General features: G+C 49.9%; 1 protein-coding gene and 1 long non-coding RNA gene across 3 annotated transcripts in view; one reads left to right on the forward strand and one right to left on the reverse strand.

The window, feature by feature from the left end:
• Positions 1–8,727: 8,727 nt before the first annotated feature.
• On the reverse strand, positions 8,728–11,493 carry LOC119062236 (uncharacterized). The gene is made up of 2 exons (XR_005084944.2): positions 11,313–11,493; positions 8,728–9,010 (listed from the first exon to the last, which is right to left on the reverse strand). It is a non-coding gene; the product is annotated as an uncharacterized LOC119062236 (long non-coding RNA).
• The window catches only part of NATD1 (N-acetyltransferase domain containing 1), a 30,845-nt gene continuing 19,860 nt past the window's right edge, over positions 11,088–22,072 (forward strand). For both annotated transcript variants that reach the window (XM_037163144.2, XM_037163145.2), the window contains exons 1-2: positions 11,088–11,367; positions 21,799–21,917. In XM_037163144.2, coding sequence (XP_037019039.1) covers positions 11,262–11,367; positions 21,799–21,917 — 225 coding nt within the window. In that variant the 5' untranslated portion in view covers positions 11,088–11,261. The remainder of the gene's footprint in view (positions 11,368–21,798; positions 21,918–22,072) is intronic.

The raw sequence follows: 22,072 nt of genomic DNA on the forward strand, positions 1-22,072 counted from the left end.
CTAAGAGCAACCGGGCAGGAGCCTTTATAGTAGAATGTTAGAAGTCGCACTTTGTCACTCTGCCTTACTCTATTGATTGAAGCAGACCACCTAGTTTAAAGGGGAGGAGACACAGACCCCTGCCTCAAAATGGGAAGAATGACAGAGAACACATAGCCATTATTTAAAGCCTCCACACCCCTTCTGAAGTTTATGATGGACAGTGACCATTCACAGAGCCACCTGCAACAACTTTCCAGTTTGTCAGCATGTCTCCTAGGGCAGGGACCCTGGCAGGTATCTCCTCCAATGAGGAGGCTGGAGCAAGTCCAGATGGGACAGGTGTGGAGATGAAAGGTGGGGTCAGGATGTGAAACAGATTCAGGGGCTTTAGTGGCTGGTGGAAGAGGGGTGGAGGCCAAGGGAGGAGTCCAGAGTAATGGGGAGGCTTGCAGCCTCCTCCGAGAATAGCAGGAGGGTGCCAATCACCCAGATGAAACCAGGCAGGGCAGTAAGTGTGGGAATGAAGATGGTGAACACAGTGGAGAACATGCTGAGCTGAAGGGTGTGATGGCCCCATAGTCTTTCCAGGCTAAGTACCAGTACTACATCCCCCAGGCAACCCCTGCTGCAGGCAGAATTACTGTTGCCTTCTCTGGGCTCCTGAAAACCTGTGCTGCCCCCGTCACAGTGGATGGGAGCCCAAAATCCTAGGCCTGGTTCATCTTTGCATCCCCAGTCATCCAGGACAAGAGAAAGCACCTCTGGGCTGCAGGGCCTCCCACAGCAAACTACAAGAACCTCTGGGGTGGAATCCTGGCTCCTCCATTTCCTTGTGTGTAACACCAGTGAGTTTTGGAGTTTCATAACTGCTTTGAGCCTCAGTTTCCCCCTCTGTAAAATTAGGGTTTGAATGGTACTTACTTTAAAGAGAGGGTGAGGATTAGAATGTGCCTAGCACATCCCCAGAACTCAACAAGGCTGGGCTGTGAAGAGGCCTCTGGGTCTAGGCCACCTCAGGGGCCTGCTAGGGTCTTGAGCTGGATGTCTGGACTCCCCTGAAAAACAAGCCTCAGCCTGGACCTTCCCTCTGTGGGGTTCAACCAGACCCAAAGACATACAAGGGAAGGGCAGGTAGGAGGCATCTCCCCACAACTCCTGGTGCAGCCACATTTAGAAAAGGGCAGGGCCTCAGAATTATCCAAAACAACATCATGGCGGGGACACCTCAGATGGTGAATCAGAGGTGGCTTTCCAGAGGAGGGGGATATTTCATTTAAAATTCAAAAGGTGACAAGGTAGAGAGCGAAAAGTATCTCACCTCTGTCCCCCTGCCACCTGGGCACCCTCCCAGGACTCAGCCCTTTATGTGTTCTTGCAAGGACAAGGCAATATCTATTCTTTTCTCACTAGCCTGCACATCTCTGGGACTTCACCCCCCACCACACACAGATCCTGTGTCCTTCTGACTCAGTGTATGGAGAGCAGCCTCATTCTTTTTGCATCTCCAAAGTAGCCACCAGATGACTCCCACAATGCACTTCACTGGCCCCCTCGTGGTAGGCCTTCCAGGCTTTTGCATTCACAATGCGTAGCCTCATGCAAACATCACTTCCCACAAGTGCAAATATGTCTGAAGAAGACAGTCCCAGAAGGAGGATGGCTGGGGCAAAGGGCATCTTAATCTGAACAGATCTCACCATGTCACCCTCCACACAGCAAGCCCTGGCAGATGGAGCCAGCATGTTTCCACTGGGAAGACTTTAAAGAATAGGGTGATGCTTGAGTGGGGAGGGGAATCCAAGAAGCAGTCCTATATCATGGATAAGGGTGAAGAGATGAGAAGCCATCATAAATTTGAAGGGGGAAGGGAATGAGGGTTAAATGGGAACATTTAGAGGCTTTGGAGGCTGTTGTGATGGTCGGTCAGTGAGAATGTGCATGTACCATGCCTGGGCACTCCCAGAATGGCAGGCCACACAGGCCAGGGCAGCCATCACAGAATGGACAGAGACCAGGAGTTTGGCCCAGCAGTCAAGCTCTCAGGCTGAGAGGACAGCATACTTGGGTGTAAATCCTGCTCTGCCACTAATTTATTGAATGAGTCACTTGGTTTCTTCAAGCCTCAGTTTCCTCATCTGTAAAGTGGAACATAAAAGCTACTGCCTCAAATGAAATAATTCATGCAGAGCCCTATGCTGGGAGCCTACTAGTCAGTTTGCCTCCACTTGTTTTCTACTCGACCTGGCAATATGTGTAACCTGGGTAAATGTTTGCTGAATGAGGATGAGAGCCAATGACAAAGTCAATGCAAGAAAACCTGTGCCACCCCTTCTGGGCTGTGGAGCTTTGTGCGGCCACATCGCCTCTTCAAGCCTCAGTTGTCTCATCTGACAAATGGGAATCAGACGCTGGGTGTGTGGTGAGGTTGAATGAAGGGACATGTCTGTGCACACCCAGCATCAGGAGCCATGCATGATGTGGGCAAGGAGATGGAGAAGGATGTGACTTTGCCACATGGGCAGGGCAGAGAGGGCAGGGCCATCTCCAAAGCCACCTCTGGGCCCAGCCAAGCAGCTGAGGCCAGCTGGTTGGCTCTGATAAATGACTATTACAATATAAACAACCAACAGAACAGAGATGTCCTGGGCTCCACTGGGGGCTGAGCCTGCCTCAGGAAATTCCAGCACAAGGGACGTGAGTGGTGGGGTTTTGGTACAGAGGAGCCTCTGCTGGCAGGTGCTGAGAGGCATGAAGTCTTTTTCTAGCCATATGACAAAAGAGTCATAAAATAGCAGTAGTAATAAGAATCATAATGACAAGAGTACCCATTTACTACATGTTTACTATGTTATGTAATCCTTAAAACCACCTGGAGAGAAAATATTTGCAAAACACATCTCTGATAAAGAATTTATACCCAGAAAACAAAGAATTCCTCCAACTCAATCATAAGGAAACAACCCAACTTAAAAAATATGCAAAAGACCTTAACAGACATTTTACCACAGAAGAAACCTGGGTGGCAAATAAGCTTGGCATCGCTAGTCATTAGGGGAATGCAGACTAAAACCACAATGAGATTCCACTGCACCTCTACTAGAATGAGCTAAAATTGAAAAGGCTGACAATTCCAAGTGTTGCACAGGGTATGCAAAAACTGGAACTCTCACACATTTCTGGTAGGAATGCAAAATGGCACAATCACTCTGGTAAACACCTTGGTAGCCTCTTATAAAATTAAAAGTACAGCTCAGTACAACCCAGGCCTGCCGCTCCCAAGAGAAATAAAAACCCACACTTCCGCATACCAAAAAAACCCTGTATGGAAATATTTATATGTCTAGTCATTATAATTAAAATAAAGAACTCAAATGTCCATGAATTTGAGAATGAAAAACCAAATTATGGCACATTGATCAATGGAATACTACTCAGAAGCAAAAAAAAAAAAAGAACTCAACTACAGATACAGGCAATAATGTGCATGAGTCTCCAACACATCATGCCAAGACCAAGAAGCCAGACTCGAAAGGCAACATTCAGCATGATCCCATTTGTGTGCCATTCTGGAAGAGGCAAAACTAAAGTGACATGAAGCAGGGCAGTACGTTCTGGGAGCTGGGGGCAGGGATGAACTGCACAGAGGCATGAAGGAAATTTGAGAGTAAAATGAAATGTTCTATATGATTTTTGTGGTGGTCATTAAAAAACATATACATCTGTCAGAAATCATCAAACTTACATTTAAATAGGTGAGTTTTATTGTATATACATCACACCTTATTAAAACTGGAGGCAGAGAAGGGAGGCCTGTTTGATGAACAACAACAAAAAAGACCACAACAGTTGGGGCCATTACTGCCGTGTTACAAATGAGGAAACGGGCTTAGAAGGAGAACGTGCTGGCTCCAGGGCTGCTGGCAAACCCTGACAGGAGGGGACGGACACACAGAGATCTGCAGTGAGGCTTGGGGCGACCAGCAGCCAGTGGGTCTGGGGTTAGGGGCAAAGAAGAGTTGGAGGCAGAGGCTCTGGCCCTGTGGGGCAGCCTGCACTGGCGTAATGCCTGGAAATGCTGAGATTTCAGGGATGGTGCAGGAAGAGGGATATGTGACAGTACAGACTCTGCACAGGGCAGGGGGTCAGGAGCCTTCGCACGCATCACCTCTTTAACTCCTCACACAAAGCTGTGGCTCAGAGAAGTTCGGTGAGTCCCCCAGGTAACAAAGTAGAGCCAATAACAGAGCTGGGCCTGTTGACTCCAAAGCCATGTCAGGGAGGGAAGATGGGAGGCCCTGAGGACCAGCTGTACTGCCCCACTTGATGTGCAACTAAGTCAGTTCATTTCTTCGCTCTGGGCCTCAGTTTCTCCCCTCTCTTGGGGCACTCTAATAGCACTCTGGGAGGAGGGTGGGAAGCCAAGGAGTTGGGCAGTGCTGACTGTGGCCCATCCCCACCAGCCCAAACACTCACTCCCACATCAAGAGAAGTGAATAAATTAGGAAGGTAAATCAGTGGGGGGAAAAAAGACACTCTCTCCTCTAGAGGCTTTGGGCCTCAGTTTCCCAGTTTTGCAGTGGGAATGAACTGAGCTGAATGACAACTGGCAAACTAGCCCCCACATATATCTTCTTTACTCCCATGGTTGCTTTCTCCCCACCCTTTTCACAATTTTGATTAAGAAAAATTTTGAGTGCATGAGAAGTTGAAGCCTGGGATGGCCATTGTGCACATTGGCCTCGTGTTCTCTTTCTCTCTAAGCTTCCCTCTCTCCCCATGTAGGCAGATACTGTTTTCTGAATTATTTAAGGGTAGGTTACTGACATCATAGCCTTTGGCTCCTAACCCTCCAGATGTATTCCCTGAGAACAAGGACATCCTCCTTGTGAGTGTGATATGATTGTCTCACCTAAGAAAAAAGCAGTAATTCCACAGATAGCTCACACATGGTCCATGTTCAAGTACCTCATTAGCTCCCAAATGTCTTATATGTCTAAACTTTTTGAACCAGAATCTAATCAAGATTTAGGTATTCTATTTGGTTTTCTCTCTTTTCCCCTCAATTTTTTATTTTGAAAAAATTTACATCTCTAAAAAAATGGCCAGAATTCTCCATGAGTATGTATATGGACTTCATCTGGATCCACCAACTGTTAAGCGTTTGACAGATCCTCTCTCTTTGCCCTAGCCATCAGAGAGTTGGGGCAGACACACATAAGCATGTTTTTCAATCAGTTACAGATCAGGAGACCTCACTTTATTCTTTGACTTCCAGATCGTATTGAAAAACCCAGAACAGGTCTCCAATATAAAGTCAGCTGGAGCAATCAGCAGCTCCACTTTGCCACATTCCACACTGTGCCACTTTGTCCGACGCCCTGCCTGTCTCTCCCACTCACAGAACCTGCCTGGGACCTGCAAGTCCAACCCCCGATCCACTCTGGATGATCTCCCAAGGCCTCCAGGTCTTCTCAGGAAGAAGCAGTCCCATTCCTTCATAAGGCTCCTGTCAGGTCCATCATGGGAGCTTGTCCTCCACCTAGATGTCAGACTCTGGACTTAGCCTCACTGGTTGGGATCCCACCTCCACTATCCACCACCAAAGAGAAAATTGGACAGTTCCCAGCCTCTTCAAAGCCCAGTCCCCTCATTTGTACAATCCCTGGTTTTAAGTGTGGGTGTGAGAACTCATGAGATCATGCACATTGGAGCACTCTACACAGCCCCTGGCAAATAAGGGGCACGCAGTAGATGCTGCTGTTGGTATAAGTTTTCTCAGAAGATAATCACACAGGTGGACAAAAACATGTATGAACACAATGCCATGCGGTGAAAAGTTGGAAATTGACCTAAATCCTCAACAACAGGAAACTGGTTAGGTAATTAGCATATCCTTAAAATGGAAGAATCAACAGCTGAGCCAAAGAAGCTATATTTAGAAATGACCCAAACAGCCATCGATAAAGGAATGTATCAAAGGAAATGGTTATGATCTAGACTGCTGTTGCAACATCGTGCTGTTCATTCAGTGGAAGACTACGCAGCTGGGAGGAGGCAGGAGTACACTGGCAATTCGCCAACATGGGTAGAGCTCCAGAATATGCTGATAGGAGATATATGTACTTAACTTTTGAGTTATGTGCTTTCTTATGGTTTAAAAATGGGAAGAAAGAATACATATTTGTTCTTACTTGGGTTGGTGTGTACAAAACTCAAGAAGTTCATAAGAAACTAGGAAAAAGGCATTCCTTTGTGTGAAGAGAAGGGGGAAGATGGTAGGTGGGGGTCAGAGGCAGGTTGGTCCCAATTGCCAGTATATTCTGTGCTTCAGTTTTTGAAACATGTGGTTATATTACCTAATCAAAAGTTAAATTTAAAATATCCTTAAAGAATGATTCTGCGGTTTTTTATACAATAACAGTTGACACAGTATATTGTTAAATGGAAAAAAGAAAGACTACGAAACAGTGCATATGCTTATACTTTGTTGGAAAAAACACTCTGTGTGTACAAAGCTCCATGTGAATGGTTTTGTCTGCCTTCTTTACTGCTGTGTTCCCAGAATCTAGACGACATAGTAGTTCCTCAGTAAACATTGAACAAGCAAGCAAATGAGTAAGTACATGAATAAATGAATAGCTACAAGAACAAAGAGATGTCTAGAAAGAGGTAGCCAAACTGTGAAGAATGAAGAACTTCAGAGGTAGATTTATGAAGGACTTTTATCTTCTTGGTCATTTTCTGTTTATGCTGAGAATGTTAACTGAGTGCCCCTCATGCACACACTCAGGAAGGAAAGACAGTGAAGGCACTAAGGACATGCAGAGGCTCTGGCTGTAGGTCCAGATGCATTAAGGAGGTGGGGGCTCACCAAGAAGAATGCTGGGCTTGTGACCAGGGTGGGCATTCCACCCTGCCCCACCCACTCTCACTCCACCCAGACTCAACAGAGCGACAGAGCCAAGGTTGCAGCAAGTGTAGGGCTGGTTCAAAATTCTAAATCTGTCACTTAGCCCTCCTGGGACCTCCTCATGGAACTTTAGTTCCTCTCTTCTGTGGTGGGGTGGTGGTATCAGTGGGTGCACACGGTGGGGTCCCCTGGTGGTGGTGGCAAGTTGAGATTGGCCTTGAGGATTCCCAAGTCAAGCTCGGCTGCTTCCCTGGGGTCAGTGGCCCCTGGCCCCACCAATGTGGGTCAGAACATCTGCAAATGTCCATGGAGTCCCTCGGGGTACCCTACAGAGACTGTCCTACTCTTGGGTCCTGAGCAGAAAGGTGCTGGGTTTGAATTTGACTCTGCCACTTGCCAGCTGTGTGATCTCATCTGTAAAGTGAAGCTAATAACAGCAGCCATCCATATGGCATTTCTGTGAGAACCAAAGAGTTCAGGACAGCAGGCGCTTGGCCATGGTTGTCACTGCATATCTGGACTCATGTAGGAGTCCTCTGTCTCTTGCATTTCTCCTCCATGGTCCATCCACCATGTGGCATGCAGAGGGATCTTCAAAACGGAGGCTGACACACCATTCCATGAAACAAACTGCCAACTGCTCAGCACACTCAGCCAGTCACAGAGGCATCACACCAACTATGGGAAGCAGATATGGTGGGCCAGGTGCTGCATGACTCCATTTATATGACATGTTGGAAAAGGTAAAAAGATATGGACAGAAAATCAGTTGGAGATGCAGTTGGGGATGGTTAAAGGGGCATAGGAACATAGGGGTGATAAAACTGCTTTGTAACTAGGTTGTGGTGGTGGTGTATATATACCCACATGAGGGTATACATTTGTCGCATGAGGTTATACATTCGAAGGGTATACTCCAAAAAGTGTAATTTTTAGTAAATGCTATCTGAATTTTCTTATTAAAAAAACACAAACAAAAACCTCAACCAAGATGCATATGCTGGGCCTCATTTTATTGTTCTATTTACATATATGGTTGAAATCTTTCAATATTAAACAAACAAAAAATCCTAAGACTGTATCTCTGGTCTGCTCAAAACTGTCCCATGGCTCCCTCCTGGCTGAGAGTAAATGCTGAAGGCCTTGCTGTGGCCAGGGAGGGCCCTCAGTCTGCCCTCAGATGCCTTCGCCTCACCTTCTACTTGCTGACTCACTCTGCCCCAGCTACACTGGCCCCAATGTGTTTTTTAAACACACCTCAGGGCCTTTGCATTGACTTCTCTCTGCTTGGACCACTCTTCACCCAACATCTCTTGACTCCTTAAATCTTTCATTAAAAGAGTCCAATCAGTGGAGGTCAGTCCTGGCCACCCTGTCCTCAAACCTCCAAAGGCCCATCCCACATCCCACCCTGCTGAATCTCTTGCTGGAGCACTAGAGATGAACCATAAATCTATTTCCTTCTTTGCTCATTGTTTCTCCTTCCTCTAGAATGTAGCTCCAAAAGGACAAGAAATTTGGTCTGTCTTGTTCACTGTCATGTCCCCCTAGAATAGTGATGGGCACGCAGTAGGTGCTCAATAAATATTTGCCAAATGAATTACTGATTGACTGAATAAATGATATCCTATACACATATGACTGGGTCTCCACATGGCACTGCCAGGCCCTAGCCATGGGGGCTCTCACCACCCAAGGTCCATCTACCCCAAAACTGTTGGGACCCAGCTTTCTTTCTAACTTCAGGAGTCAAATGTTCATTCAGCAACTTCTCCCCAAGATCTTGTCGGTGACCAGCATGTTTTGGGATGGAAAGACAGAGTAAATCCATTCAATTCAGCAAACATTAATCACTCGCTTTATTGACAGATACACTGCCTTGTTCCACAAAGGATTTCTGAAAGTTTCAAAGACCCTAATAAGCTAATAGACATTTATTTTAAAGTAGGAGACAAAGAAGGGAGTCAAAAACAGGGAGGATCCTGGGCTCTCATGCTGGGCTTGGCTTGCACTGTGTCCTGCCAGGGACCAGAAGAGGGGGAATGTCCTCTGGACCCAGGCTGACTGAGGAGCATCAGTTAGGGCTTCCCAAAGGAAGCAATGTTTGGGCAACAGCACCTGTAAAGGCCCAGAGAGGAAAACAGCATAGCCTGTTAGTGGAATTTCCAGACCCTTGTTTTGGCTTCCCCACCCCATTCAAGTTCTTTGGAGACAAAGAAGTCACCTGACACACATACGAGATCACATCGTACTTGCTCAAGACTACAGCCGGCCCTGACTCAGCTGAGGGCAAGACTCCCCCCACCCACCATCACCACCACTCTGACCCCAGCAATCTTTCTGTTTCCTTGTATAGAATGACTCACTCACTGGCCTTGTTTTGTTTCCCAACTCTGTGATACAACACACACTTGTTTAAAAAAAAAAGATTTGCTACCATTTTCTCAATAAATATGCATATATCTGACAAAGGACACACAGCCAAGCTATAGAAAGAACTCCTATAAATCGAAAAGAAAAATTGAATAGAAAAATACTTAAATAAGCACTTCACAAAAGTAGATTTCCTGATGCTCAAGGAGCACACAAAGAAAGTCTCCACACCATTAGCCACTAGCAAATGCAAATTAAAGCCAGTGAGAAGCGACTTCACACTCCCCAGAATAGCTAAAATAGAGACCGAAAACACTTACAATACCAAATTCTCAAAATTGTCAGTAGGAGTGTAAAATTGTACACTCCTGGCAATTTCTCATGAAACTCAAGATGTAACCCGACAGCCCATTCCTGGCAGCCACCCATGAGGAACACTACAATAAGAACACAAAGAAGATGTGGTGAAGAATGTCCATGGCAGGTTATTCGTAACAGTCAAAAATCAAAAACAGGCCCAATGTACATCGCAGGTGGATAAATTGTGGCAAATGCCCATACTTGAAAACTGTTCGGTGATGAAAAAAGATACCCTCTCCAACATGAATGAATTTCACAGATAAAATGAACAAAAGAAATTACGCACTAAACAGGACATACGCTGATTTCACTTACATGAAATTCTGGGAAAAGCAAATTAGTCATGTTAGAAGTCAAGGTAGGAGTTATTTCAGGGGATGGGTCACTGATTGGAAGGAGGCAATGGAAACACTGGTGTTATGTGTCTTGATTGGGTCATGGTCACGTGGTGAACATCATGCTGACACTTTCATTAGCAAACTAGTAAAAAGTAACCTATAGTCATGTGATTCGGTGTTGCAGCTATGGGTGGAGGGTAACTTCAGATGTAAACAAGTTTGGGGGCAAGGACCTGATCAAGTTCCCTTTCATTTTTTAAAAATTATTTATTGATTTCAGAGACAGATAGGAAGGGGGCAGAGACAGAGAACCATCTATTTGTTGTTCCACCTATTTGTGCATTCATTAGCTGCTTCTTTTAAGTGTCCTGACCGGGAGTTGAATCCACAACCTACTGAGCTACGGGCCAGGGCCTTCAAGTTCCCTTTCACACACAAGAAATCTGGACCCCTAAAAGTCTGGTTTGTCTTCAAGCAAGTCCCTCGTCCTCTTGGGACTCAGTTTCCCCATCTTTGAATTGTATCCAGGACTCTCCGCGACCTCTTACTGCAATTTGGCCTCTTTTAAGGAGAGGTAGCTTTTTGCCCCCATCTCAAACAGGGCTTCTAACATGGGTGGAACCCACAGCACCCATCCTCCCAAGGCCCCAGCTATGCGTGACCTCACAAAGGTCTTTCACTGCCCTCAGCTTCTACTTCCTCATGGGTAAAATAGTCAAGCATGTCTCTTTCTCAGGTTTGTGATGAGAATGCTCACTGAGCTCAGTGAGACCCTACTAAGCGCTTCCTTTTGCTGTGCACAGGACGTGAACACAGCAAGTACTTAATAAATGGTGGCTGCGAGGTGATAATTGGAATTTCCCTACATGTTATTATATCTTTTTTAGAAGGGGTCTGTGTGGGGACCCCAAAGTTGCATGTGGGTCAAACACAAAAAGGAAAAGTGGCCCCCGGAGGATACTGTGCGCTTTTTGTTTGGAGCTACAAGTGCAACACCAGCGGCAGGCCTGCGGCCCCTTTAAGAATCAAATGGAATGTATCAAAACAAAAAGGCCTCGCGCCCACTGGCTGCACGCCGCACGTGACCTCACAGCTGATTTCCTGCCCCCCCCCTTTTTTTTTTGTTGTTGTTGCAGCCGCCAACGAGTGTCAGTTTCAGCGCTGCCGCCTGCGGTCTCTCCGGTGAGGGTTCCCGGCCTCCCAGTGCCAAGGCCGCCCCGCGCCCCCTGCTCTGCGCGCTCTGGCCCCCCGGAGTCGGCCCGGGCCCCAAGTCCTAGAGGCCTCTACCCCGCGCCTAGATGGCGAACTCGCCGGCCGCTGTGCCCCTGGGCTCGCAGGAGCAGAGTTACCCGATCCGCGTGGAGCACGACCGTCGGCGCCGCCAGTTCACTGTCCGGCTCAACGGTAACGCGATGCCTTGCCCGCCCCCGCCTTTTGTCTGAGAGCTACCGGGAAGCGCTGAAGCCGCCCCCTATTGGGGCGCGCGCTCCCCGGGTCCACAGCCCGGGAGGCACGTCGCGAGCGCGCGCCGTAGGGTGGCGTCTGGGGCAGTGGTCCGGTCCCGCGCGCCGGGAGCGGGCCCGGGACTGCGACTCTTGGACTAGGTGGGAGCGCAGCCGACTCGCGGGTGGGGGAGGGGCGGGCTGCTGGGGGAGGCGCGCCCACGCCGGACAGCTCGGCAACGCAGGCAGCGAGCCCCCAGGGAAGGTGGAAGCTGGAGCGGGCTGCCTGCCCCCAGCCCCTGCCTCAGCCTCTGGGAACGCGCACCTGCTGAAGGCCGGGCTGTTTTCCGGTGTTTGCTGAGGGCTGCTGTTTAAGATCCTGGAGTCAGCCTTGACCAGGAAGTCCCCCTTTCCCTCCCTGGGTGTTAGATAGGTTGTTGCTGTCCCTGGGAACCTTAGCTTTTCTGCACCAAGGAGTTTGGAAGAATCCTGTGGGCAGACTTAGGGCTGAGGAAGAGCTGGGCTTCTGCCCCAGAGCGGGTGGGAAGGGACAGCTGCTCTGAGACGGGACAAGTTGCCTCCTCTCTGCGTGCCCCAGTTTCTCCTTCCCTACTATGGGAATAACACCAGTGCGTACCTTCTGGCTAGTTATAAGGATGAAGCGCTATAATAACAGTAAAGACTTAGAACAGTGCCTGTGGCGTAAGTGTTAATAAACATGAACTGGTCATTATTTTCAAAACCAGATGTCAAAGTCAAGCCTTCGTTTCCTGTAAAGAAAGGTTCTTTTACTTACTATCTCACACTCCTAAGAGGTCTCTGGGAGAGAAAATGGAGTTATAAAATGAAGGACCATAAACTCCCTGCTTCCCACCCTCCTGCTTTAATAACTTTTTTCTTCCCAGTTTGGCCCCTGTGGCAATGTCCAAGCTGAAAGGGCCTTTTCAGGCCACTGTGCCCTGGCAGAGGCTCAAAAAGAGAGAAGCATGTGTGAGGTTGGGCAGTGAATTAGGGCAGAACAGAAATAGGGTCCTGCCTACCCTGGCTCCTGGAACTGGGCTCCTCCAACCTGCTCTTAGGATGAATCAGGAAGGGCTGGGAGCTGGGGCCTGGACATTTCTCAGATACTCCCAACTGCCTTGGACTGGGCCGTACCTTGAACCAGGTCCCAGCACATACTTGTGATGTGAGCATCACCATCCCACATTACAGATGAGTAAACAGAGGCTCAAGCCACAGGGCAGAAGTGATTTGCCCAGCATTACAAAGTGCCAGAGCCAGAAATCAAAATACTTTATCCTTTCCACTTGAAAGCAAGTCCTTCCAGTACTCTGACTCAACTGGCTGTGGTGCCCAGGACCGCAGCTTACTCTTGTGCTCTGGTAGGGACAGGTTACCAACATCAAGGGGTTCGCTCTTTGGGGTGTTCCATTCTCACAAGGTAGTTTTGTTTACTTGACACAAGTAAAGGAGAAGGGATCTATATCCCAAGGTCTGCCTCCCCTAAGGGAGGCTTAACCATCTCTTCTGCAGACTATTTGGTGAATTACACATTGATTTCTTCCTTGTAGTTGGCTACTTTTATGTTTATGAGGTTGAGTTCCTGTTAAGCTTATCCTGTTTACAGCTGGTTTGCAAAATATTGTGCGGACATTTTAACATTTAGCAAGAATAGCACTTAGTAAGAATGGCCCAGACCTCAAGACCCTTGTCCTGTATAAGAGAGTGAAAGAGAGTGATCTCTGGCTTTTCAAATCCTCTTTTTTTGAGGTTCCAAAGAGGGCTCTGTGTCCCTTGAGGGCTCAGGCAGTCCTGTATACTCAGAGGCAGAAGAAAAAGGATGTTCAGCATTTTCTCCTTCTTTTTCTTTCAAATGAATTCAGCCAAAGGACAATTCTACAACCCCACCCCCACCCCCTGCAAAGAGGTGGCTGTGGTCAGGGCTGAACGTGTCCAGCCATATTTCTAAGCTTTCCCACTTGTGGAACCTACTTGCCAGATGGCCGGATAGGAAGTGTTCTGGGGATCTGCCAGCCAAGCCCAGGGAGCAGTGTAAGGCTGCCTGTCCCTCCTCAGCCTGTATCCCAGGGCTCTGCAGCCCAACCTGGTCCAGTCTGGCAGTGGCTGCCCGGTGGGGGCAGTGGGAGGCCCCCCCTGCAGAGTGGGATTGTCTCTCGGCCCCACCCTACCTCAGCTGGAGAGAGAGCAGCTTGTCCTAGTGTCTGTACTGCAGGGCCACCCTTGGTGGCCAGGTTATCATGCCCATTGAGAGCTGTGAACACTAAGGCTTCGAGGCCAAGTGGCCCTAGGGCTCCCAGTACCTGATCATCCTCATGGCAAAGCTGGGCTGATGAGCTTCCAGCAAGCTCTGCTTGTTAATGAGGGAAGAAGTTTTAGTAGCTGTATTCTTTAAATTGTCATGTTCCATGCAGGCCTCATGCACATGCTAGCCTCATAGCACTGGGGGTGAGGGGAAACTGCTCTTCCATTTTACAGGTGAGACAGAGGCAGAAAAGTGACTCACCCAGGAGTACCTTGGAGGTAGAAGAGCTAGGATTTAGTCCCTCTTGAGTGACTGATGTGTACCAGATACTATTCTGGGTGTCAGGAACTCATGGGACTGACAGTCTGGAGGGTGTTGTGCAATAAATCAAGTGTAAGGGGTCCTAAGAAACAGGGTCTTCTGAGCTGGGCAGGGGGAGGGTGTGTTTGGGAAGTGCCGTTGTTTAGAATCAAGTGTCCAGGAAGACCTCCCTAGGAAGGCCACGTTGAAGTAAAGACCTAGCAGAAGCAAGGAAGGGAGCTGCAGTGAGAAGAGCATTCCAAGTGGAAGGAACCAAAAGCGTAGAAGCCCTGTCGTGCCTGATGGGCGTTAGGAGCAACCGGGGTGGGAGAACAGAGAGAGGAGGGTCATAGCAGGTTGTGAAGATTTGACTTTGACTCTGAATGAGGTGAGCGCATGGAGGATCTTGAGCACAGAATGGAAGGGATGTCCCAGGTTCCCTCTGGCTGCGCTAAAGGAAACAGGGTGGAGCAGGACAGAGTGCGGGGGTGGGGGGTGGCTACTAGTTCAGGCAGTATAAGCAGAGGTGAGAAGAAATGCCAGCTCTGGACAGATGGAAATGAACCTTGGCCAGATCTTGCTGGCATGGGGTGTGAGAAATGCTGGAGTTCAGACTTGTCTGACTACCAGATCCAGGTTCTGAAATGCTAGCTTGTATGTCACCATTTCATAGGTGGGGAAAACGGAACAGAGCCATTCAGCAAGTGGCAGCATAGCCAGAATTGTGCCCCAGCCTTGGGTGGCCATTTCTTTGGCCTTCCCTTATCCCTTTCAGCTAGGGCCAAGTGTCCACTTGCTTCAAGAAGAACGGTCTTAGCCCTGGCTGGTATAGCTCAGTGGATTGAGCAGGGGCCTGCGAACCAAAAGATCACGGTTCGATTCCCCATCAGGGTACATGCCTGGGTTGCAGGCCAGTTCCCAGCAGGGGCCAGTTCCCAGCAGGGGATGTAGCAGAAGTATACATTGATATTTCTCTCCTCTCCTTCCCTTACCTTCTAAAAAGATAAATAAATAAAATTAAAAAAAAAAAAAAGAAGAAGAACAGTCTTACGCTGGCATCCCCAGAGTCTGTGGCAGGTGGCAGTGACCTAACCCAGTGCTGAATGGGATGCCCAGTGGTCTGGGGTATTACCATGGGCTTCAACCCTGAAGTGGCACCTGCTGAAGCCACCACCCACAGACAAGCAGATGGAGACTTGGCCCTTCCTTGAGGCAGTATCCCACCTGGCACCCTTCTTTTATTGCCTTGGGTCCCCAGTGTTTGCTCTCATCAAAGTGGACATAGTGGCAACATGATGAAAATCAAAGCTGTGTCTGTCACTGACCCAGCCCAGTTCTGAGCCCTGCAGAACACCCTGGAGACAGAGAAGGAAATGTGTGGAGCAGAGTGATCCAAAGTGGGGGGCCACACTGGCGCCAATGTGGCTGAAAAGAGACCTCCATTTCATCCAGGTCTTCCTCCAGAGCATCTGTGATGGGGAGCGGGACAAAAATTGCTTAACCTCATCTGTGTCAGCACCACTAAGGCCAAGGAGGTGGCCCTCGAGAAGCACCAGGGCCTGGCCATGCAGAGGATCTTCCAGGCGATGATGCCCTGTGAGCCCAACCTCCTGGATGCGCTCCCCAGCGGCCAGCACGTGAGGAGGAGTAGTGCCTGGAAAAGGGCCATCTCTTCCTGGTCACTACACGGCCACTGTGGACGTCATCTACAAGCTGTACACCAAGACGAATGTGAGCTCAAGTGCACAGTGTAGGGTATCCAGCAGCACCACCCTGCACGTAGCCACTTGCAGAAACAGACAACCCCAAATCGCTGGGAATCAAGCAGGGCTGCCCCTAGCCTGTGTTCCCCACAGCAGCCCAAAGTCTGGCCAGGGTCTGCAGGAGATGGTCTTGGTTTTTTAAAAGTCATTTTTGGGGTCTATCTTGGTGGAGCATTACATAACCGTCCTACTTCTCAATCACCTTTGAATTTCACAAGAGCACAAACTGACTACTCTTTCATGTCAGTGTGGTAAAAATCAATGTTGCTAGTAAGTCAAGTCCTAGGGGTTTTGGGGATTTTTCCCCCATGCAGAGCATAACTCTGAGGAGCCCTGTCACACAGCTCACTTTAAAAACAAGCACAGTCCTTCTAACAGTGTGCGGGTATTTTAAAGACCACCAGAGGCTTGATTTGAAATTGTATGAGACCCCTAGTGTGGATTTTTTTAAGCAAACTGGTGAGTGTTGACCTGTAGCTGCACAGCATGGCCTGGCAGCACCATCCCCAGACCCTGCCCCTCCTTACTGTCTCCCCCCAGACAGGGTTTTACAGCTGAAAGCAGCCAGTGGGCCTTTGCTGACCATGAACAAGGGGACTTTATTTTAAAGCTGTCAGGCACAAGTAATCAGAGGTGACTGAATCTGCATACTTCTGCATAATTACCGTCTTCAGGACAGCTTTTCCACCTAAGAAACGACCTACCATTTAGTCTCATGGGGGAGACCCAGGAACAGCCTCACTGCCTTAACTGTCCTTCCTGACATTGAAAAGAGATGTATGTTTTAAAGCATTAAGGTGTATATAGGAACCTCCAAACAGTTGATGTGTGTTAAAAACCCAGTGAGGAACAAGTGGTGATTTTTATGCAAAAACTAAATAATTCTTAATAAATGAATCTCTATTTTGGAATAAAAAAAAAAAAGAAGGGTCATTTGTGGGTCCTAGAATCCTGGTGCTTTCCATATGCTGCCCAACCCCCATTTTCTAGATTGGAAGTCTGAGGTCCTGGAGAGTCTGCAGCTGCCTCTGGCCTCTGCCAGCGCCCCCAGAGGCATCCCAGTGCATGTGCAGCCACAGGGCTGGTAGCCTTCAGATCCTTCAACATGAGGCCCTTGCAGAAGCGTGTGTGGCTGCTCCCATGATAGCCACCTAGAGCTGTGTCCTTGAGCCGAGTATGCAGGAGGGATGCCTGGTGTGGCAAGGGGATGAGCTGGGTCTGTGGGTGGACTTTCCTGGGTAACTCCTGTGGTCTGCCCTCAACATGCTTCCTGGCAATGTTAGCTGGTCCCCTTTAGCTTTCCCAGGCTTCAACCCCCTCTGCCCAACCTACTTCTGAGGCACAAGTTTGTGGCCCCATCCCAAACTAGGCTCTGCCTGTGGAAATGCCCAAAATGCAGTCAGGTGCTTCTGGGGCCTATTCCCTGCTTCTGTACCCACTTGTCCCTGGTCAGGTTCTGCAGCTCCCAGAGGGAACAGGGTTCCCGGCCCCACTCTCCTCATCAGTACAGTGGGCATTCTGACTCTATGGCCCACCACTCAGAGTCGGTGCTGGCAGAGCAGAGATGATGGCGGTCATTGCCCTCTGCATAGGACCCACATCCCCACCTAGAGCCCCTGCTCCTCCTTCCTACCTGCTGGGGAAGACGATTTCTAAGTGACCACCACCCCTGATAACTTCCTGGGGCCTTTGGTCTTGGGGTTGGGGCCAGGGGAGGGTACTGGGGAAGAGACCCTTGAGTAGGATCTCATTACTCAAGTAGCTTTAACTTTTCTCAAAACTGCTTTAGTCTGTGGTCTCACTGTAATTATCAGATTCAGGAAGGAGGTAGCAGGTATCATAGGACAGGTGAAATCCTGGGCATGAGGTGTTGGGACCAGTCTGAAGTCACCTGGCAGAGCTGGGACTGGAACCCAGGGCCCTGCCCTGCCTTGGGCTTATTCCTGTGGCCTCCAAGAGTGGCAAGTACTGAGCCCCTGTACTAGTCAAGAGTCTTGGTGTAGCCTGCACAACTCACCCCTGAGAAAGTCCTGAGCCCATCCAGGCCATACCCTGGGCTCTGCCCACAGCACTGGGAGCAGAGATAGTGGTATCTAGGGCTCAGCTGCCCAGATGCTCATGCCAGATGGGTGTGGTGCCCAGGGTAAAAGGGTGACGACATAGCACTGCACTTACCTTCTGTTGATGGTCAGGAGAGGTCTCTGGGGAGGTGATATTTGGGCTCACCTTGAATAATGAAGAGGAACCAGCACTGGGAGGCTCCTGTGGGAGGGATGCCGGGCAGAGGGAACAGCCTGACGGGTTGGGAGTTGGGAGCCAGGTGTCTGTGGAGTAGCAAGGAGACCAGTATGGTGACCAGGGCCCTGAGCAGAGGACAGGCACAAACATGTGACCAGTGGCCAGATTCTAAGCATATTTTGAAAGCTGTGCCCATGGACCTGTCTCAGGATCAGCTCAGAGTCTGAGAGAAAGACAAGGCAAGGAGGACCCCAAGGTTTGGTCTGAGCCACAGGAGTTGGCCATTTTCTAGGGCTCCCCAGGCAGGTTTAGGGGAGGGATGGGGCATCTGGGCTGTGTCTCATGTGGGTAGTTGGGACTGGGTGGCCTTTAAAGGCCCTCTGAGGCCAAGGTGCCAGGTCACAGGCCAGGTACTCTGGACTGCCCACTAAGGATCTGGTTTCTCCCCAACCAGTATGGGGTGGGCCGGCCCATGGGGGCGTGTGGAAGGGGGGGCATCATTAACGTACTCTTTCCCTCCAACCTAGCCCGCGTCCTTTCCTGCACATGGAGCCAGGTCCACCTTGGCAGTTCCTATGCCCTTCTGTTCTTTGTTCAGCTGGAAGAACCACCTTGTGAGCTCAGCCTGTCTCCAGCCAGCTCCATACACCTAGCTGTGTGTGACTGCCTCACAGAGCCTCAGTTTTCCCATGTGTAAACAGGGCTCTAAGAATCCTATCCATTTTGTAAGATTTTCATGAGGATTAGTATTTAGAGAGAACTGAAGACAGGCCTGCTCCATGCCAGGGCCTCCCAAGTGTGAGCTGCAGCCGTTGCCATCTGTTTGTTCCTCGAAAGTGAAAGCATGGGGTCAGGTCTTGAGAAGGCCAGAGTGCTAGGTGTGTTGGTAGCCCACAAGTCAGCCTCAAACCCATAGTGTGTGTGGCAGAAAGAGAACAACAGTTGTTTGTAGGACAAATATCTCTTTGAGAGTCTTCCCTGGGCTGGGCACTGGGAATGCAGTGGCAACCCATGTGGCTATCAGGAGCTGAGGGACAAGGGTCAGGGTGGGGACAAGCCTAGGCCATTTTGGGATCTAGTCTATCCATGGCCCAAGTGGCCGCTTTCAGAATTGTTGCTTTCCAAATGAACAGAGGAAAACTAGCAGGCTTTCAAGGACTTGCAACCCTGCCACCTCCCTCTCTTTAGGGATGGAATGGCTCAAAGCTGAGGTCTCTTTAGTGGCCTGCAAGACCCCACATGATTTGGCCCCAGAACCTCCAATGTGGCTTACCACCAGTGTCTGCACTCATTCTAGCCCAGCCCTCCTGACCACCTCACTGTGTCTTGAACATTCTACCCCAGGGCCTTTGCACATGCTGTACTCACCACCTGGACTGTTCATCCCCCACATCTCCTCTTGGATTCCTCATTCCCTTCAGGTCTTCAGTCAAGAGAGGCCTGCCCTGTGCACCCTTTTTAAAATGGCAGCCCTGCCCCCCACCCTTTCTCTGCTGTGTTCTCTAGTCTACCATCTTCGAACCATCTTATATTGTTTAAAATGCTATTGCTTATTGTGTGTCTCCCTTCAAGGAGGGAGTGTTTGGTCAGTTTTCTTTATTGCTGTGCACCCAGCACCTGAAACCCTACCTGATATGTAATAGGCCCTTGATGAGTTTGGGGTAACAAAGTGGCCAGGGCAGGTAGGCACCTCCTTCAGTGACTGCTGACTGCATCAGTCCCAAAGTAGCCTCTGGGTCTCTGCTATCCTGTTCTGGGTGAGTTGGGTTAACCCCAGTAGATGTGGGAGCCGAGAACTGAGTCCCGTGCTACACAGCCAGGGCAGTAGCACTGGGGACCAGAGCAGCAGCCTGGCAATGAGGAAGAGGTGCTGGGGCCCCTGGAGCCTGCATAGGAGGTGGGGCAATGGGCCACCTTCAGCAGGTCCTGATTAGGGCAGAGGGTAATCCAGGCAGAAGAGACCATCTAAGCAAAGGCCTGGAGGCAGGAGACAGCATGTGTTGAGGTGGATCAGAAAAACACAACTGGGCTCAGGGTCTGCAGCCCTGGGTTTCAGCTTTACCTCTGACCTGCTGTGGAATGTGGATCTCTGGGTCTTAGTCTCCCCATCTGCAAATGGGGAGCTGGATTCTATCCTCACTCCTGGAGCTTCGAGGAAAATGAGAAAGCCTCCTACCTGGTGTGGGACACTGTTCTGGTGCCAAATTTGCTGTGAGACCCTGGGCTGGATGTTTGCATCGCTCAGCCTTTCACTCTCCCACCACAAGCCCCATGTTCAGGCAGCATTTATTAAATTCTTGATGGTGCTTCAAAGTGAAAAACAAGAAATAGAATTTGCTTTTGAATATCCAGGAAACACAGTTGGAATTGTCATGTTTTCTTTTAGGGACAGTAACTTGTGTATTCTAACCTCAGGGCCTTTGTACCAACTGTGCCCTCTCCCTGTCCTTCCCTAACTGCCTCTGGCTAAATGGCCCTGACTGTCCCCTAGTCCAGCTTGCTTCCTTCATATGCTCACAGCTCCCTGAAGGGACACACCCTGGAGCTGTGCTTGCCACCCCCCCCCACCACCACATTTGAGCTGTCAGCACACTCTGCCAGCTACACTATCAAAGCCCCACCAGAGTCTGACCCCTCCTTCCACACCTGATCCCTCCCTCTGTCGGCACCCGACATGCTTACCTGGCCTAGTACAGCAGCCACCTCACTGTCTGTGTAGCAGCCAGAGGAATCTTGTGGCATTGTGATCACATCCTGTCCCTCCTCTGCCAAGGACCCTGCTCTGGCTCCCTGCCCTCTTTTCCACCCTCTCTCTTGCCCACTGCTGCCTTAGAGCCTTTGTCCTGGCTGTTCTCTCTGCTGGAACACTGCTCCCTGACACCACGTACCCCACTCCCTCCTTTCCTGTCTCATATCTGCCCAGCAGCTTCCCTTCTCTACTCCCTGCCCACTTCTTGGTTCAGTCCCCTCTTCTAATGATTTCTGCGGGAGCAGGGCTTTTGTCAGGCTCATTCATTGCTGTATTTCCCAGGACCTGAAACAGTGTCTGGGGCTCAATAAACATTTGTTAAATAAGACTGGCGGGCAGATTGTGGACAAGTGGGTAGATGGGATGGCTTGGAGGGTAGATGGGCAGGGAGATGGGGGAGGTGAATGGGTGGGTAGGTGGATGTGGTTGGACAGATGGATGGACAGAGACAGATGGGAAACTAAAGACTTTGGTTGGAGGAACCCCAGCAGGACTTTGGGTTGGACTGGTGCCCTCCAGTCTGAGTGGGCCTAAGAGGGCACAAAGGCCAGTTTGTTCCTGTTTACTTGCTCAGTGTCACTTTCCCTGGACACTGGTGCCATATCTCCCCACCTTCCAGGGTCCGGCAAATAGTCCTGGAGCATCTCTGGGCCTGCTGACTTGTCCCTTCAGATTCTGGGCTAGCCGAGGGCTTGCCCAGTCCTGCTCAGCTCCAGGCCTGGGGCTCCATGCCCTCCAGAGGGAGCTCGGGTGGGGACAGGGAGCTGGGCTGTAGGGGCCCTGAGGGTCACGGGATGCTGAGGCTGAGAATAACAGCAGTCTCATGGTAGCCTGGAGTGTTCTGGGCTCTCTTCCGAGCATTTTATGAAGATGATCTCATTTAATTCTCCAGACAATCTTATGAGGAATGTTTAATTATATCCCTATTTTATGGATGAGGAAACCGAGGCATTGAGAGATTATTTAGGATCCAGCTTCAGCAGCTTGGCTCCAAATGCCTGTCCTTCCACCCGAGCTTCGTGCCTGAGTCAGGCCTCTGGAGTCTCCATGGCCTCACGTGTCCACCACCTCCTTCTGCAGGGTGCCACGACCGGGCTGTCCTGCTCTACGAGTACGTGGGCAAGCGGATCGTGGATCTGCAGCACACCGAGGTCCCTGACGCTTACCGTGGGCGTGGCATTGCCAAGCACCTTGCCAAGGTAGGGAGGTGAGGTAGAGCCATGCGCCCTACCACTGATACACCATGGCCCTGGGGGCCACCCTTGGCCTGTTTCTTGGCCAGAGTGCAGACCGGTGCCCACCTTGCCACCAGGTTGCAGCCAGGGGCTGGTGATGGCCAGGCAGCGTGTTTTGC

This window comes from Artibeus jamaicensis, unplaced genomic scaffold, assembly GCF_021234435.1.
Source record: "Artibeus jamaicensis isolate MK-2021 breed Jamaican fruit bat unplaced genomic scaffold, CSHL_Jam_final contig_419, whole genome shotgun sequence".
NCBI lineage: Eukaryota > Metazoa > Chordata > Mammalia > Chiroptera > Phyllostomidae > Artibeus > Artibeus jamaicensis.